Source organism: Delphinapterus leucas, chromosome 1 (genome assembly GCF_059928025.1).
Source record: "Delphinapterus leucas isolate spDelLeu-1000000601 "Yukka" chromosome 1, BTC_Dleu_Yukka2, whole genome shotgun sequence".
In the NCBI taxonomy this organism is placed as follows: domain Eukaryota; kingdom Metazoa; phylum Chordata; class Mammalia; order Artiodactyla; family Monodontidae; genus Delphinapterus; species Delphinapterus leucas.
Genome location: NC_143129.1, coordinates 114,413,421 through 114,432,157, shown reverse-complemented (window position 1 = coordinate 114,432,157; position 18,737 = coordinate 114,413,421). Strand labels below are relative to the sequence as shown.

The 18,737-nt window shown below is 36.5% G+C and overlaps 1 protein-coding gene and 1 pseudogene across 6 annotated transcripts in view; one reads left to right on the top strand and one right to left on the bottom strand.

Moving 5' to 3' along the window:
* The window catches only part of LOC115801810 (HIG1 domain family member 1A, mitochondrial pseudogene), a 135,174-nt pseudogene extending 133,150 nt beyond the window's left edge, over positions 1-2,024 (bottom strand). Inside the window, exon 1 of the transcript XR_016394821.1 lies at positions 1,271-2,024. The product of XR_016394821.1 is annotated as an HIG1 domain family member 1A, mitochondrial pseudogene (transcript). The remainder of the gene's footprint in view (positions 1-1,270) is intronic.
* SH3GLB1 (SH3 domain containing GRB2 like, endophilin B1) overlaps positions 1,973-18,737 on the top strand; it is a 38,764-nt gene continuing 21,999 nt past the window's right edge. For 2 of the 5 annotated variants that reach the window (XM_089920036.1, XM_089920014.1), the window contains exons 1-5: positions 1,973-2,375; positions 11,414-11,555; positions 14,229-14,357; positions 16,518-16,651; positions 18,099-18,191. In XM_089920036.1, coding sequence (XP_089776162.1) covers positions 2,304-2,375; positions 11,414-11,555; positions 14,229-14,357; positions 16,518-16,651; positions 18,099-18,191 — 570 coding nt within the window. In that variant the 5' untranslated portion in view covers positions 1,973-2,303. Of the gene's footprint in view, positions 2,376-10,308; positions 10,385-11,413; positions 11,556-14,228; positions 14,358-16,517; positions 16,652-18,098; positions 18,192-18,737 lie in introns of all 5 variants that reach the window. The other 3 variants (XM_089920019.1, XM_089920029.1, XM_022580932.3) reach the window with 3 other exon arrangements.

Genomic DNA, 18,737 nt, shown 5'->3' with positions numbered 1-18,737 from the left:
GTTGCCTGCTATATTCCCAGTCATAAGAACAATGCCATGTGGCACACAGATGTTCAAAAAATATTTACTAAATGAATGAATGAAAGAATGAAGTAGTATAACTGAAGTTTCAATTAAAAAACTAATCAAAGAAAACAACAACAATAAATAAGTACTAAACATTGAGCTTTAAGGAATACTTACAGTAAAGTCATCAGAAGTGCCAGCAAAATAGAGTGAAAAAGTCCAGGAGGTAGCAGGGAAACCAGGAAACAATAAGGCCCTGGAAAGAGGTGTGTTGTGGGAAGGAGCTGGGTAGAGTCACTGTGGAAGTCTGAGAAAAGGCCGTTTGATTTATCAGGAAGATAACTGGCAACCTCAGGAATGCTGTTTAGGTATAGTTACAGAAGTGGAAATCAACTGCATGAAACTAGGCAGGAAATTCTAAGATGGTAAGGAAATAGAGACAACACACTAGTCTTATGAATTTGTCAGTGAAACAAAAGAATCAGTATTACAGCTATAGAGGGCTCAACAGGAACAAGTGAAGATTTTTTTTCAAATCAGGAGATCTACAAGTTTGAGGAAGAGGATCCAGAGTTTTTTCCTCTAATGGTGAAGGCGCTGTTGTGTTCCTTTTGTAGAAACAGACATAGATTATGACAAATATACTTGTGAAGACAGACATCTGGAGATAAAATGCTTTCCACATAAAAATCTAAAATGGACAGTAAAGAACAAATTACTGATTACATATTTCCTTTTCCATATTTCTGGAAAAATGAGAAGATGGAGTCGACTCTTCCTTTCGTAGTTACCTTAGAAAGAAATGGTTGCTTCTGTCACCATCACAAAGAACACAAGTATTTATGTTATCTGCTGTTCCTTATAATACCCTTAGGAACTAATCTTTGTGCCTTTAACATAGCTCCTACTGCTGTTACCGCTGCTTCAGTACAACACTGAAGCATGAATGTTAGCTCATTTCATTGCCTGCCGGGCCTGCATTTTTCCAGTCCTATGGTAACACAAAGGCACAGAGACAGAAAATACATACAGCTTTTTTTTACTCTTGAAATACTAATGTCTCTCCCTCCGTTCTTGCACCTGTTTTAAATTAGTTCAAGCATAGGCTGTATCCTGAAGACTGCTTTAGAAGCCATTTGGAATTACCGGGTTTTGAACAGATTTCACATCATATTCTCATTAGTTATTAAAATTCACATCATATTTTCATTAGTTATTAAAATTCACCTCGCTGAATAGTTAAGGGTTATTCTATCTCACTCACCATCTTATACGTTCTCCACCCGGCACTTGGTGTCCTGGGCACCGTATTTCGCACCAAGTATGCACCTAGTGTTGATCTTGTAATCCAGCACGTTAGGCAGTCACAAAATCCTTGTGGCAGCAAATAGAAACAAAACTGGAGCAGGGGGAAGGGGGTGTCTCTGAAGGTTGTCACGTAACCGAACTGAGAGCTTCCTGAGGGCAGGGACAGTCTTGTTCAGCGTGGTATCTCCAGCACATGATTCAATCCTGGTACACGGCAGATATTCAATAATGCTGAATGAATGAACAACAGGCTCGGTGGGGACATTAAATTCGACCCTATACTGCAAACGTTCGCCAAGTGCCATCCAGGCGTCAGGGACCAGCGGGGCGCGGGTGCTACAAGATGACAGGGAGCTGGGGGTTCTAATTTCACAGATACTGTAATTTTATGCTACAACTTCCACATTTTCACTTAAAACAAAAAGGGGGTATTTGGGTTGTCTCTGCTCTTGGTTCTCAGGGGCTTAATTGCAAACACGCAGCGCCTCAGCCGCCCAGCGGCGCGCACCTGACAACGAACACGACCCTCCCCGAGGCGGAACTGGCCAAGCTCCCGGCGCGCCCCGCGGCGATCCTGAAGGGGTCGCTGTTCCCGCGAGAACCTCTACAAAGGCTCCGCCCCGCGGCCCGCGCTCTTTTTCTACGTTCGGGACCCGGACTTTCACGGCCGGGTTGCCCGGTAGTCCTCGGCAGGCCCACCGCGGCCCTTGCCGACGTTAGTGGCAGCACTCCGGGCAGGACAGGCCCTGTGTCTCGGCCGCCGCCGCCGCCGCCTGGGCGCGCGGCCGGCTCCGAGGCGCTAGTTCTCTCCCCTCGCCCCACCCTCTCTCTCCCCCTTCACGGAAACGACAGCTGCGGCGGCGGGACTGGCGCCGCCTCCCTCCACCTACCACGTCTGACCCCGACACTCGCCCGGCGCCCCAGCCCGGCCGCGGCGCCTCAGCCTCCCCGCTAGGCCAGCCGGCAGCTCCGCCCGGCTTCCTCCCAGGATGAACATCATGGACTTCAACGTGAAGAAGCTGGCGGCCGACGCGGGCACCTTCCTCAGTCGTGCAGTTCAGGTACCGCGGCGGGAAGAAGGGGTGGCGACTCCCGAAGGGGCCAGGGAGGGTTCGCCCGAGGCGGCCGCGCCCTCCGCACCGGGCTTCGCCGACCGCCCGGCGGGCCTGCTGCGGCCGGAGGCCCGGGTGATGGGCGCGGCCTGGTGCCCCTCTGGGCCCTGCGGCCGTTTTCCTCCCCGCTCCTGCCCAGCCGCCGCTCCCGGGGAAGCGAGGCGGAGTGGGGACGGGGCCCGGAGCTTCCTCCCTCCTCTGGAGGTCGCCTTGATTTTGGCTTCGGGCCGAGGCACAGCACCACCCGCCTTTCTGACCTCACGACGCCGGTGCTCGTGTGACCTCCCTCCCGGGGCTGGCGGAGGCCTTGCGAGTCCGCGGCGTAACAGAGACCGTTCTTGAACCATCCCCACTCTTTCATTTCGTCTTTCTCACTCTCCTCGCCGAGTCCAAGAAGGAAGTTTCCTTTCCTTGCCCCTCAACCCAGAGAGCTGCCAGCACAGTTCCCTGCAGCCCTCTCTCACCCCGTCCGGTCCCTGGGCTTGGCAGTCCGCGGGATAAATGGAGATCCCCAGTTGGCGTCCAGACTTTGCCAGGGCCACTGAGTTAGGGGGGTTCCCACTCATTTTGGAAATGGGAAGCACTGACAGTAGGGCAGTGCGAGAGAAAGGGAAGATTGATGTTGTGCTTATAGTCACAGGGACATTTTTCAAATACACTTTAAGGGGAAAAGTTGACCGTCTCGCGGTATTCAGAAATCAAGGAAGTGTCAGTACTAGGGAACTTGGACAGTTTTCTACAGTCATCACCCACATTATGCCAACTCAGTTAAATCTACGAACAGATGTAAATTTCACCACAACATGGGTTGTAAACAGTCTGGTGTTTAAGTTGATGGCATAGACATAGTAGCAACAACATTCTCTTTTGTAAAGAGAAAACAAAAATAGTTTTCTAATATAACATACCAAATTGATACTGAAATAAATCATTTGTATTGCATCACTGCTTTCCTTATCTCCTTTACCCCGGTTTTATTGGCATAGTTGATTGATCTTACATTGCACTATTTTTGGCAAAGAATCATAGAACTAGAGCAAGATAATGGCTGCCTATATCGTGAGCTTTGGTGTTGTTTTAGTGCTGATTCCATGTGATTCTAGATGCTGAATGCAGATTTGACACTAAGTAATGCCACTCTTTTAAATACAGCTAGAGGGACTTATCTGGTGGTCCAGTGGTTAAGACTCCTGGCTTGCACTGCAGGGGTTAGATCCCTGGTGGGGGAACTAAGATCCCGCATGCCACGCCGCGGGGCCATAAGTAAATAAATAAAAATAAATACATACATACAAACATCTAGATATGTTTTCAAGGTGCATAATCTGCACTGCTGAAATAGGACACATATATTACAAATTGATTTAAATAATTGATAGACTTGATTTAAAAAATCTTGAGACAGAGCTCTCAAGATGTACTTCCCAAATGAATTTCAATTATTGTTTCAAATTCTCTAGGAAGAAGTTTTAAAATTATAATCTGTTAGTTATCAAATAATTTTCAGTCTTAAATACTTAAGTGCCTACTCCATGTCTGTGTGTCACTACAATTTTGGACACTAGTGATACAAAGTGATACAAAAGTGAATAAAATCAACACAGCGCCCTCCTGAAGCTTACAGTCTAACAGGATAAGACAAAATAGTAAATACATCAGGTGGTGATGGAGAAGACGGCCAAAGGGGATAGGTTAAGGGCAGGGGTGATGGTTGTTGCCATGTTGTATAGACATGATGGTAAGGGCAAGCCTTTCTAATAGGATCAAATTTGAAAAGACCTCAAGGAAGTGACAGTTCCCAGTTTTTTTTTTGGAGGGAAAGCATTTCAGGCAGAGGCAACAAGTGCAGAATCTGAGGTTACAGGGGTGCTAGGGAGACCAGTTAGGGAGCTGTGGCCAGAGGACAGGCAAAAGGTGTTATGACTTAAATAATGATAGCATAGCAGGGGAGGTTCAGAATCTAACCAGTATTGCATGTCATATTGGCTCTGGAGTATGAAAGAAAGATGAGTCAAGGATGACTGTGAGGTTTTGGCTTGAGCCATTTACTAAGAAGGGAAAAATTTCAGGATGAACAGGCTCTTTAATGTGACTTTTTATATTACATCTGTATCTGTTAGAGGTACATTTTGAAATATTTATGTATAAACTATATCATGTCTGAGAATTGCTTTAAAATATTTTAGAAGAAATAAAGATGGGTAGTTGAAACAACATTGGCAGAAGGTTGATACTTGCCGATGCTGGGTTATGGGTTCATGAGGTTTTATTATACTATTATACTTTTGTTTATGTTTGACATTTTCCACAATTTTTTTAATAAGTTTGTTTTATTTTATTTTTGGCTGCATTGGGTCTTCGTTGCTGCGCCCGGGCTTTCTCTAGTTGCGGCAAGCAGGGGCTTCTTATTGCGGTGGCTTCTCTTGTTGCGGAGCATGGACTCTAGGCGCACAGGCTTCAGCAGTTGTGGCACGCGGGCTCCGTAGTTGTGGCTCACAGGCAGTAGTTGTGGCGCACAGGCTTAATTGCTCCGCAGCATGTGGGATCTTCCCAGACCAAGGCTCGAACTCATGTCCCCTGCATTGACAGGCAGATTCTTAACCACTGTGGCACCAGGGAAGCCCCCACAATTCTTTAAAATAAAATATGTAAGGAAAAAAAGGATGGTTCCAAAATGTAATGTGAAATTTGGAATGCTGTGTGGCAATTTTCAACAGAACACCACTTTCTCATTTCTGTATTTAGTCGATAACTGAGTTCCTACTCTAAATTGAGTTGACATCAGTGTAGTGCCAAAGTGCCAAGTTTCATGCTAAGAATAGTGTAAGAGCTATGCCAGTTACTCATTATAAGCAATAAAAACAGTAGGAATGGAATTTAGCTTTGATATTTCTAAATAATTCTATTCAAATCAAATTATACCTTAAGGAATAGGCCACTCTGGTTAGACAGCTGCTATACATTTTTTCATTTTACTTAAAAATTAAACATGTTCCCTGTTGTAAAAAAAAGTAAAATCAAACTACTAAATCATATAAATGTGTCCCATTACTCCACTCTCAGTCTTCTAAAATGTGTTTATATACCTCGGTACTTTAAAAAGAATATTAAGGTAAAATGTATAAATGAATAGGAGTATTCATTCCCTAACAATCCATTTTGGTGTTTTTGTTGTTCGTGATGCCTTCAGTAGAACACAAAAGGATCAGGTAATATATCCTTGATAAATTGTTGACTTTATTAATGTCTTAAAAACCATTCAAATCCTACCTTTTCAGTCCAGATTCCTTAATTGAGAATTAAATACTCCCTTCCAGCCTTGTCTTTTCTCTTACTCATATATAAATACTTTACTCCTATCAAATTATTTTTTTAATTTCAAAAATATCTTGTACTTTTCTAACTCTAGATTTTTGTTCATACAGTTAAACTCATCTTGAATGCTCTCTGCTCCCTTTCTGTGGCCTTTCCTTACCTCAAGATATAACTTCAAGTCCATCTCAGACCACAGAATCTTGATGTGAATTCCTATGTCAATTCCTGTGTCATTTTTCAATTTTGTATGATCATGTGGCATTTTTCTTGTAATGAATTATTATGTTAAGGTCTCTTAGAACTCTGAAATTCTGTCACTCTGTGGCTTTCGCATCATTAATAAGATTGTATGTCTAAAGGAATCAACTCTTTTTTTAATAAATTTATTATTTATTTATTTATTTTTGGCTGTTTGGGGTCTTCGTCGCTGCGCGTGGGCTTCCTCTAGTTGCGGCGAGTGGGAGCTACTCTTCCTTGCAGTGCGCAGGCTTCTCACTGCGGTGGCTTCTCTTGTTGTGGAGCACGGGCTCTCGGCACGCGGGCTTCAGTAGTTGTGGCCTGTGGGCTCTAGAGCACAGGCTCAGAAGTTGTGGCGCACAGCTTAGTTGCTACAAGGCACGTGAGATCTTCCCGGACCAGGGCTCGAACCCATGTCCCCTGCATTGGCAGGTGGATTCTCTACCACTGTGGCACCAGGGAAGTCCCCAACTCTCTTTCTTATTCCCCTCTCACAATATCCAATATGGTTTTCTGTTTGGTTTTTGTTTTAATTTTTATGTCATTTTAGCCAATAAAGTAGTATCCGTATGCAAAGTTTACTCTTTGAATCATTTAGCATGTTAAATAATTATTTTTTTAGTATTTTTCTAACATTATATCTGCTGACCTTGAAGTTGATTAATGCTAGTCTGAAACAGACTCGTTAATTGAACCTATATTTATTGAGTATCTCCTAGGTGCTTGGTATTGAAGGATACAAAAATGAATGAGAGCCAGTTGCTGCCCTCAAGGACTTCATAATCTACTCTCAATTTATCATAATTAAATATTCTTTGTAGTAAATAGCCATTTTGTGAATTACTGTTCTTCATTTGATAAATCTTTCAAGTGGGCGCATTTTTAATTCAGAATTGATATTGAAGAAAAACTTTGCTCACCATTGTTAAAATGATATATAGTCTCTAAAAAAATATTTTCAAATTAAATTACTGAGGGAAGGGGGTTCATTTTAATTTTCTAACGTTTTCTTTGAACTGACTCCTAAAGTTACACTATGAACTTCATGAACACCAGCTATTTTCTGGGGGGGAAGAGGTCTTTAAACTTTAGTTGCGGGTTTGGCCTTTATTTCCCATTTAATTTAACAAGCACAATAGTGTATCTAAGCTGGAGATGTAAAGGTGAATTATGATGCTGGCCTCCACCAGCTCCTGTCGGATCCTGTCTGGATGCAATTCCACTCACTCTCAGGTCCTCCTGAAATTCCATTTCTTTTATAGAATTTAAATTGCAGTAACTTCACCATGTCTCTGAAATTCTAATAAATATATCCCATTCAAAGGCCATACATTTTCTCATTCTGTAAAAACTCTTCACCTTTAGTGTTACCCAAAACTGTGTTCACACCCTTTGGTGCTGTTGGCATTAATTTAGTAAACAGCTAGATAGAACATGTTTTGTTAACCTGATATTAAAATAATTGTGTATGAGCTTAGAACAGTAGTTCTCGTCTTAGCTACACTTAAAATTACCCAAGGAATCTTTACAGCCTGCACCTCAGTCCAGTTAAATTAGAATCCTTGGAATTGGATTCAGCATCAGTATTTTTGAAAGCTCCCCCAATTCCAAAGAGCAGCCAAAATTGAGAACCAGTTGAGGAGAATCTACTTTACAGTTTACTAATATATTCAGAGTTTGTGTTATACGTTTGCCCCGAAGAAGTTTAGAATACTTTTAAACTATTACTTTACCCAATCAAAGAATTGATGGTTAGAGTTTATATTAAATAGATGTCTTTGATCACACAGACTTTTTACTTGTAGTCCTTTATTCTCTCTAGTAAATCAGGGCATGGAATCCAGGCTTCTTATTTCATACTGTAGCCTGCATGTCTATCCTGTAGTAAAGGAAGGATTGCAGTGCCTGGCATAATGTGGCTGACTCAAAGACAATCTTTTTCTTAAAGCAATGTTTAGAGAAAATATATAAAGAGTGGATTAACCTTTCTTTTCTCAGGTCATTTTACTGGGTTACTAATGAAATGTTATGAAAGAATAGTACATCAAATTACACTTTAGAGAACATTGGGTTTGGATTTCTATGACTTTTTTGCATTCTGACATTCATCGTAGCTTGTTTTCACAGAAGTTTTTAATTATTAAATGGTAGTGCTATACATGCATTGAAATACATGCTTAAGGGCTTACCTGGTGGCGCAGTGGTTGAGAGTCTGCCTGCCGATGTAGGGGACGCGGGTTCGTGCCCTGGTCTGGGAAGATCCCACATGCCGCAGAGCAGCTAGGCCCGTGAGCCGTGGCCGCTGAGTCTGCGTGTCTGGAGCCTGTGCTCCACAACCGGAGAGGCCACAACAGTGAGAGGCCCGCGTACCGCAAAAAGAAAAAATATATATATATATATGCTTAAAATCAAATGCAGTTTATAATGAACAACTATCAGCACTAATTGACTACAAAGTCAGTAATGATTTTGGACTTAAAGATGTTGAAAACTAAAATTTTTAGGGTAAAATTTAAAATTTTTGGCAATTAGGAAAGGGGTCTTTTTTTTTAAAGAAAGAATAAGTCTTTTGTTCTTCTGACAAAGATATCATAATTTTATGTTTGTGTTTAAGCAATATTGTTAAGATCATAAAATCCTTGAGGGCAAGAACCATGTCATATGCTAAATATATATCTCACATACAGTTGAAGAAAAAGTATGTATTCTCCACAAATATCTTTGATTAATAATTCTCCTTAATTTAGTTGATATAACTCATCATTTCTGTAGTTTAGAGGAAAATTTATGTATTAAGTGTTGTACTAGTTCGTTAACCTAATATATCATACCTTGTGATTAACAATGGAAAAAACCTTTAAATCCCCATAGTGATAAAATCATGGGAAATATATCTTTTACAATTACACATTGAAATAATAAAATTTAAATTTATGATTTCAACTTAAATATATAACATTAGAAATGTTCTTATGTCCCCTCCCACCCTTTTATTGTTTATTTTAGGTAGGATTGAAGTTATTATCCTTAATTTGATAATGATTGAATATCAGGCAGGAAGCAGAGGTGGGCTATAGGATACAGCTCATCAGAGTGCTATGAACAAAGAAAGAGGGACAGAGAAGCACAAGGTGTGTTTAGGTAATGGTGATAGAAAATATTAATTGCTTGAAATCAGCAAGTATTTTACTGGAAGGATAGCATAGTATATAATAAGACTATGATTCAAACAGATACAAGATTGAATCCCAGCACTGACATCTTAGGGCAAAATTTTAAACCATCCTGAGCCTCAATTTCTTCATCACTAAATTTATGATTCTTACCTGTGTAACAAGATGTTTTTGAGTACATGATACAAAATGCACAGCAATTGCTTTTTACTCTCAGAAAATGCAAGTAAACATCAGAATTTATTACTGGTACTTAAATAAATTGCTCATGTGGTTCTTCCTACAGAACTATTTTCTGAACAGGCTTTCTATAATCAAACTATCTCACTCATACTTAAGGGTTCCATAAATTCACTCAGTTAATCATTCAGTCACTGGATCAAGAAACAATGGGACCATCTGTGTTGGTCCTCTGTCCACCATCTTTTTATCTTTGTATCCTTATTGTCAAATTACTTGTTTGTTGTCTGTCTTCTCCATTAATATGTAAGCTTCCTTAGAGCAGAAACCTTGTCTGTTTTTTGGCTTCTGAAATCCATGTGCTTAGAATAATGCCTAGCACATATGTAGGTGCTTAATAAATATTTGTTGAAGGAATGAATGGAATGAACAAACAAAATAGATATACTTGCTTACTAAGGAGCTAAGTGGAGAATTTTTCTCTACTGGTAGATCATCCTTTATAGATGATGTTCACTTGGGTGAACTACTCGCATTATCTGGGAAATAATCTATTTAACCAAGGGAGGTTAGACTTGGAACCTCTAAAATTCTAATGTATACCTTTGGCAGGTCTACAGCTTAGAATCTTCAGGGATCTGTAAAGAATATCAGCATTCTCTCTTAAGAATTAGATTGCATAGTTATCCAGCTGACCTTGGGGTCAGAGTTTTGATCTTTTTCCCAATGCCTCTCCTGTCCTTGGTTACAGTACACTGCAAGTTTACAGGCTTAGGCAATAGCTTTGGAACTACTATTCTCAGTTCCACCCATTGGGTCAGGGTTTGGCTCCAGGCCAGTCTTTAAAAGACCTAAAGCTTTACAAAAGCTATTGAAGCTATTTCTAGGCCTTGAATAAAACCTTTAGTGGGGGTGTACCAGAAGTCTAAGAAAAACATTCTGAAAGCTATAAGTGCTAACTGATAATCAATTGAAAGTATTAGACCAAGAAGGATGCTGAAAGAAACAGATAATAAAGTTCAGAAAAATGGAGCTGCAGAAGATATTTTAAAGGTGAACATTCTATTTTGTTTTCCAGAAATAAGTCATGACTAATGAGTATAGAATTAGTGCTAGTGATATACCTGTGTTATGATGGGAAACCACATATTCTAGAGGAAAATTATGCATGATAAACAGCCTGAGTCATTGCTTCTAGTATTTAATTAAAAGTGTCCAGAAGTCTCTATAAAATCTACACAGAAATACTTTTACCTCTTTGTTATTGTATGGGCAATGCTGCCTTTCCTCAAAAACCACTAAGGATAATAAAAACTGATATGTTGTGAGTATATTTAACTACATTTATGATCTTTAAAAGATGCTTCAGTAGTATGAATAGGATATGTTCCAAAAGTTAGTCCATAAATCAGTTGCTGGAACATATTTTGAAGAAACAACTTAAATGATAGTTTCCCAGAACATCCCATAAAAGCCTATCTCACTAGGTGCGATTAAAGTGCCAATGATACAAAGCCACGTTAAACATAAATAGCCCTTTTTAAATTCAAAATAATAATTATCAGGCACTGAACAAAGTGATTTACATACATACCTTTACTTAATTCTTAAAACACCGTAATATATGTATTGTCTCTTTTGCGATGGAAGATACCTAAGGAAAAAATATTCAAAAGCTTGCTCAGGTCACACAGTTAGCAGTGCAGTCAGGATTTGAATTCAGATCCAGCTGGCTCAAAACTTTTACTCCTTACCACTATGTTATCCTACCTTTATAATGTAAGAAATATTTATATACTTTATATATAGGACAGTATGCTAGATTTTCTATAGCATTCACACCATACATTTCAGCAGAACTAAGGATATGTGTTAACTATGGAATAGGATTATCCTAAGTGCCACAAAAGAGGTATGGATAAATTACCAGAGGGGCAAAAAGGAGCATTCATATACAACAGTTTACAGACAATTATTTGTATGCCCGGGATTGTTTGGATTTGAGTTTTCTTTTTAATACAGATTCCTAAAATGTGTTGGGGGTATATTTAACTTTTTTTTTAACTGTATAATCAATAACAGTTCACAGAAGAAAAGCTTGGCCAGGCAGAGAAGACAGAATTGGATGCTCACTTAGAGAACCTCCTTAGCAAAGCTGAATGTACCAAAATATGGACAGAAAAAATAATGAAACAAACTGAAGTGTTATTGCAGCCAAATCCAAGTAAGAAATTTTTTACCTTTTGTCTCCATTATTGACTAATTTTATTAAAAAGTACTGTTAATAGGTTTTTTTTTAATGTTTTTTAAAAAAAGTTTTAATGGCTCTTGGAAAACATTTTGTGGTTATGGCTTTGGGGTCTATAATTATTTTGTGTGTGTGCTTTTGGTGAAGAAGAGGGTGATAAACATGTCATTGTATACCCTCTAACAAACTGACAAGTAACATTTTTCAGGCCTCTGTAGAATCCTCTTGAAAACTCAATTTCAGGCAGTGAGTTTGAATTTTAAGAGTTATGAAAGCCTGTGTAGATAAATTAATCCCTTTCTCATCCAGGGGAGAATTGTCCCTAGTAATTAAGGGCAAATTATATAGAAACTTAAGTAGTTACCAATTATTTATGTTTATGTTAAGTTTTACATTTTTACATAAATTATTCCGTTTGATTTTCAGACACCACCATAAAGCTTTTCAGATCACCTAAGTCAATAATGTGGCAAATAAGGTGCATAATAATTGTTTTAATTGAAACTCACAAGTTAGCGTTTTGTTCAGTGTAGCATAGCTAATTAGAAGTGGAACTTGAACTAGAACCAGGTGTGTTGACACCCTGAGGTTTACAGATCAAAACTGAAGGACAAAAACAGCAATAACAATGCCTGCTTTCCTTCCCCTTTTCCCCAGTGTTATTGTGACCATGTTGTGAAATGCCATAAACTTACTTTGTTACTAATTTAAAGTTCCAAGCTTTAAACTTTGTTGCTATTACGTAAACCTCAAGCACTATACAAAATATTAGTAATACTGTGCTATTTTAGTTAAATTGTGGTGACTTTTTAAAATAGTCCTTTTACACTTTGAGTGAGGCCTGTTGTTTTTGGACACTATGTGTTATTTCTTATTCATTTAAGGCTACTTAAATAATATACCATGGTATCTTAAAAAAAAAGAAAGAAAGAGAAAAGAAAGTAGTAGACATTTTTCTTCTTGTTTCTTGCTCTATCCATAGTTCCTTAAATAATATAGTCTGTTCTACAACATGTTTTTGTGATTGGCAAATAAGCTCACACTCAACTGGTAAACGGGAATGATGTCGGTAGAAGGGAGTTACAATGGCTCATATACAGTTTTACATTAGTGTTTTAAGTCTAAAGTAGTAACAGAATTTTTTGTGTGTTTTATTTATGCTCTCATTATAAAGTTACACAGATTTTGAGTAGTCAGACCCAACCTTCTTTTTCCTGTAAGCCATGTTACTTTTAGTGCATGATTTTTCAGATCCTAGGATTTTTCAGAAATATACATTGTATTATAGCAGAATTGCCTGCATTTTTTGTTAAGATTTTATGATGACCTTTTAATGCCCTATTGAAATGAAACATTTATTTAAAATATACCAATTTTTTTTAACTGAATGAAATCAACATGGGATTCAACTTTAAATTTTTGACCAAATAGATAGATGGCAAAGATAAGAATCACTCTCACGTCAGAAAATGAAGTTCTGCAATTAAGTTAATATCTTCTCAGTGGCTGTGTTTTGAACTGACTCATTTTGATTTTAACTAATTGAAAGGTTTTTAAATTCCTGCTTAAAAACTCTTCTGATGCTGCACCAGAGTCTACCACAAAAGCGAGTATTGTTCCAACAGCCTGTTTTATGTATGAAAATTAGCACTTTTGCCAACTCCTGAGGTGTTTCTATTACTGGTTCAGCTTATTTTTGAAATTTTCAGTGTACTGTGTGACACTTTCACTTGTGGAGGAATTATGTGAGGTGCTTAGAAGGAACCTATTTAACTGAGATTCTTTTTGGATTGTAATTTTATGTTTAATCATTGTTTCTGAAAAGTCTGGAACTTTGACTTTTTTCTTATTTGTCTCTGAAATATCTCACTGTTGGGCAGCAGTGTAAATGTGAATTTCTTAAATATTATGATAACCAAGTGTTTATTCAGATCTTACAGATGTTTTTTCCTTTTTATTTATGCTAATTCCTATTATTGCTTTTAACCTTTTGTATTTTAAACTTATTTTTAATGATAAAATCTTTTGAGTGCTCAGATATTTATATACTTTAAACATAATTAAATAAAATTAAGCCAAGGAATCATATTGCTGATCTCTGTAGACTATTCCAAATCCTGTTGTTCCATTCCTTAAACTCCCAATATTTAGCCTCTAAGAGGGAGATTGAGCATATGAGCAAACTAAAGCAAAATAATAGTGGCAGAAGTATGTGATTCTTTGATTTTTCTAGGTACCTTATATCCATATTTTTATAGCTGGAAACCCCTGATTTTAAAATTGTGTACATATATTCAAAGTTAAAAGTTAGACAGTATATGAATGGGGCAAAGGCAACTTCACTAGATATTAAAGGAATACCAACCCTTTCTGGAACTTAAAATCCTATAAAATACTCATAATAGTTTTACTTTATTTTAAATATTTTTGTGCCAAAATATTTTATCAGATTTTTAAAATATAAGTTTCTTAGAGTTATGTAATACTCTTAACATGCAAATGAAAAATTATATATTAAGATATATACTTGAAAGCATACTAATTTCATGTTTATTTTACAAGGTAATAAATGTCTAGTAGGAGAACAAAACAATCTTTCAAATAGCTTAGCTTTTTGAAATCATTGGTAATTTTAAACCTTTTTCCTAGATGCCAGGATAGAAGAATTTGTTTATGAGAAACTGGATAGAAAAGCTCCAAGTCGTATAAACAACCCAGAACTTTTGGGACAATATATGATTGATGCAGGGACTGAGTTTGGCCCTGGAACAGCTTATGGTAAGTGAAAGGCAAAAGGTCTGCTAAGAGATATCTTTACTCTTAGATTTTTACTACTTAGAGACATCATTAACATTTACCTAATATTAGTAGAATCAATTTTAACTTCAATTTTTTTGTCTTAAAATTTTGGATGCAGTGACAAATGTAGGTGACCACTAAATATATACAGTGTAACTTAGTATTTAATATATTTAAGCATATATTCTGAGAATTCACATCTTTTTATGTCTAAATAGGTATTCCCATTGAATCTTGCAGCACCTCTGTTGTACTTTTTGTGATATATTGCAGTCTCTGTTTATATATGTCTCCTCTAGTTGATTTTTCTTTTTTAAGCTTTCTTGAGGATTTATTTCTATAATAAAGTACCTGGCACATACTAAGTATTTGAACTAGTGCTTTCGTTACCCAAGTAATGTCAGTACCACAAAAATGTTAACAGTGGTTATCTCTCGATGTTTGGATGACATTTTATTTCTATTTTCCTCATATACTTTAAATTTTCTATTACGTTTCACAGTTATGCCAGCTTTTTTTAGTTGCTGTAGTGACTTTTTTAATGTATAACTCTGAAGCTCAGTTATATATCATTACCCCTCAAATCTAATTTTCTCAGAACATAAGACCATTTCAGATTTCTATAGCTTTTTTCCTGTTCTTCATGGCTAATAATTCTTTTTATTAAGACTTCTGCAAGAAATTTGTCCTTATTTGGATATGAAATGATAGGTAAATTAAGTGATTTTCTACGTATATAGTCCTGATTTATGAAATAGCACATAAATTCTGGGACTAAATTAACTTAGTTTTAGTAGTATTTATGTCAGATGGAAATAACCTAAGTACTGTGTAATGAATGCTATTAATCCATTAACTGGCTTATAGCTGTACAACTTTGAAACTATTACATTGTGTTCTTCAAAATATAATTCTTTCAGAAGTCTGAAAATGCTTAAAATTTCTATACTTTGACTTCTAAATTTTAACTATAAATTTTACAAAAACTTTATATATCGATCAGATTTGTTATTGCCTTCTTGTGCCAGACTCAGTTAGATGTTGGGGTCATAAAGGTACGTGAAAACCCAGCCCTTTCCTTCACCAAGCTGAAGACCTAGTGGAGCATGAACATTCAGAAACCTTCTAAATTTTTTCCTTTTTAACCTGCTTAACCTGTTTGCACTTCTAATAATTCCATTGAATGTACCCTGATTATTTGAATTGGGCTTTGTGAATCTATTTATTAATAATTGATAATAGTATTAGTAATAGATGGTTAGTATTAGTAATAAATTAGTATTAGTAATTGAATATTTCAGGAATTGGGCTAAACACTGTACAATATATGTATTGGTAAATCCTCACTTATATCCTACTTGTAAATTCTATTATCTCTGTGTAAAGACAGGGAAACTGAGTCTTAGAGAGGTTACATAGTTCATCCACAGCTAGTAATTCAAATGTAGATCTGTATCCAGAAATTGAGCTCTTAACTACATTATATTATTACCTTCCTTATCAATCAGATCTAATTTTATCTGAGCATGAAGGAATTAAGATCCACAGAACTAAAGCTTATTAGAGATAGAACTGGAAGTAGAACCAATCTTGTGGTTCTCTTTCTTTTTCTCTATTTTCTACTGAATTTGTCCTATTTAAATATTAGGGTATATGTGCTGCAAAACATAGGTTGTTTTTTTTTTAACTTAAGATACAAGTATATACTCTTATTTATAGACACGAGGTAAGTGCATAAATACAGAAACAAAAGAATTTTGACTTTATCTACTTATTAAAATATTTTAAGAATTATACTTTTATAAATATATCTACCCTATTTGAGCTGTGACCGTAAGTATTTTTTAGTGTATCTGTCCTCTTTTGTCCCATTGGTAGAGTTGGTACAATTAACTATGATATGATAAGGAGTTCACCTTTGTCATTTTCATTTTGATATTTATAATCTTAAATTTACTTTCAAAATAAAACTACCTTAACTACAGTTAATTTTATTTGATTTTTACTTAAGTAAACAAGTAACAACTAACTTTAAGGCAGATCAAATTGCTGATTTATCTTAACATGATTTTCTGACATTACCAGACAATGGTTAAAAAAAAAAAAAAAAAAAAAAAACCAAACTTTTTTCCTTTGCAGGTAATGCCCTTATTAAATGTGGAGAAACACAAAAACGAATTGGAACAGCAGACAGAGAGCTGATTCAAACATCAGCCTTAAATTTTCTCACTCCTTTAAGAAACTTTATAGAAGGAGATTACAAAACAATTGCTGTGAGTTGGAAAATGTTCATTTTTTTAGTAAAATAATTTAGGTATATACTTAGTTTTTAATGAATAATTTGCCCTCTTAATGACTTTGTAGATGTAGCAGATTAGAAAAATTAAATAATCTAGTTAGATGCATATTCCAGCAGAACACAAAACTAACCGAAATAAAGGACTATTAATGATACGGACTCCACTTTTGTGTCCCTGTAGTGTTACTGAGGTGTCTTTACATCCATTCTTGTTCGTTACCAGCACTAAAATCTATAGAGAAGTTCCTGGAATGATTATTAAAATACGGCACAATTTATCACCACAGTATAGCCATATAGCTGTTCATTTAAACTGGGAGCCAGAATCCCAATTACTGGAAGCTATATTTCTGGCTATTAGCCTTTCTGTCTTTTTGTATCCCTAGAAGTCTATTATCTTCTTTTCACACAGCTGTGTTTTATTGCTGAAATAAAGAAAAAAAAATCACTTTCCCAAACCTAATCTGTTAATCTATTTTTTTTTGGTTTAATTTGTTTTTTAAGTGATAGAGAGTGGAGTTCTAGGTGAATATCCTTTTCCTAAGATTCTTGCAAGACTGCTCTTTATTGTAAATACTACTTCAAACTTAATTAGAAGATTTCTTATTACAAAATATTATTGAAACTCAATATGTTTACAGTGAATTTGTGAATAAAAGTGTTTGGCCTGAGACAAAGGAAAAACCACAAAGATGAAATACAATTGAAAAGATATTAGATTGTCAATAGGATGATATTTGATATATGAATTCTAAGAACTAATAAAGCAAACAGTGAATTCTTATAAACTTACCTGTTATAAAGAAGCTTGATGTTCCCATGAGGAATTCAAAGATATCGTACTAATTCTAAGATATCATACTAATGTTTGTTCATTATTCATTCTATAAATTTGAAATTCTGTTTTCGTAGTAATAGAGTTGCTTTTGTTGCTGTGGCACAGAGTTTCAAGGAGCTTTGCCCTGGGCCCTCTACCTTCTTCACCATAGGCACTTCCTAGATTATCTGTTGAATAATTCTTTGTTGTGGGAGCTATACTGCATTATAAGATGTGTAGCAGCATCCCTGGCTTCTACCCAGTAGATGCTAGTAACATCCCTCCCCCAGTTGTGACAACCAAGAAGATATTGCCAAATGTTCCCTGGAGGGGCAAAATCACAGAATATTAAAACTAACATTCTTTTGTATCTGCCATCACCTGCCATCTTTCCCAGATATCTAGAATGTCTCTATCATTTTAAAATTGGAAATAGTGAGAAAATGGAGTCAGATACCTGAATCGTCACTTTATAGCCAATTTTGTAATCATAGATCTTTATCAGATGATTCATATATTTAATGGAGAATAATACCTTAAATGTGTATGCTCTTACTGGATTTTTAGCATCATTAGGCTTTTTTTTTCTTTCCTATATTTATAGAAAGAAAGGAAACTATTACAAAATAAGAGACTGGATTTGGATGCTGCAAAAACCAGACTAAAAAAGGCAAAAGCTGCAGAAACTAGAGCATCAGTAAGTAGTGTTTTTTTTAATAGAAGAGTATTTGAGGTTAATAACTTTAAGACTTGTAAAAGGTTTCACTCATATAACATGCAAGCTGTAATCTATCAAGACTAGAATACGACTTTAGGGTATTGTTTTTGTGTTTTTAAACAAACTTTTCAGAACTTAATACATTCAAATCAGTGAAAAGTAGTCATATCAAGAGGCAATATTCTTATTTTAGTGATACACTTGTTGCTAAAAAACAAAAATTATAAGAGCTCCTAAAGCTGTGTCATATTTTTTGAATAACCTCAGCGGTGATGGAAAATAAGTCTTCTGGAAATAGATTTATTATATTTGAAATAGAAAAACAGATAGTAATTAAGATAAGAATGAATCAAGTTTGAGAATGCTTATGTGTAGCTTAAAAATTAGATGTGACTCCCTTTCCACATGGGACTCAAACTGACTGAAGGAGTTGTCACCAAGAATAGTTCCAAAACTATTCAGATAGCGGCAACATGGAGTCCCAGGTGGCTCTTTTGAAGGGGGAGGAAACCTGTTTGGATAAAT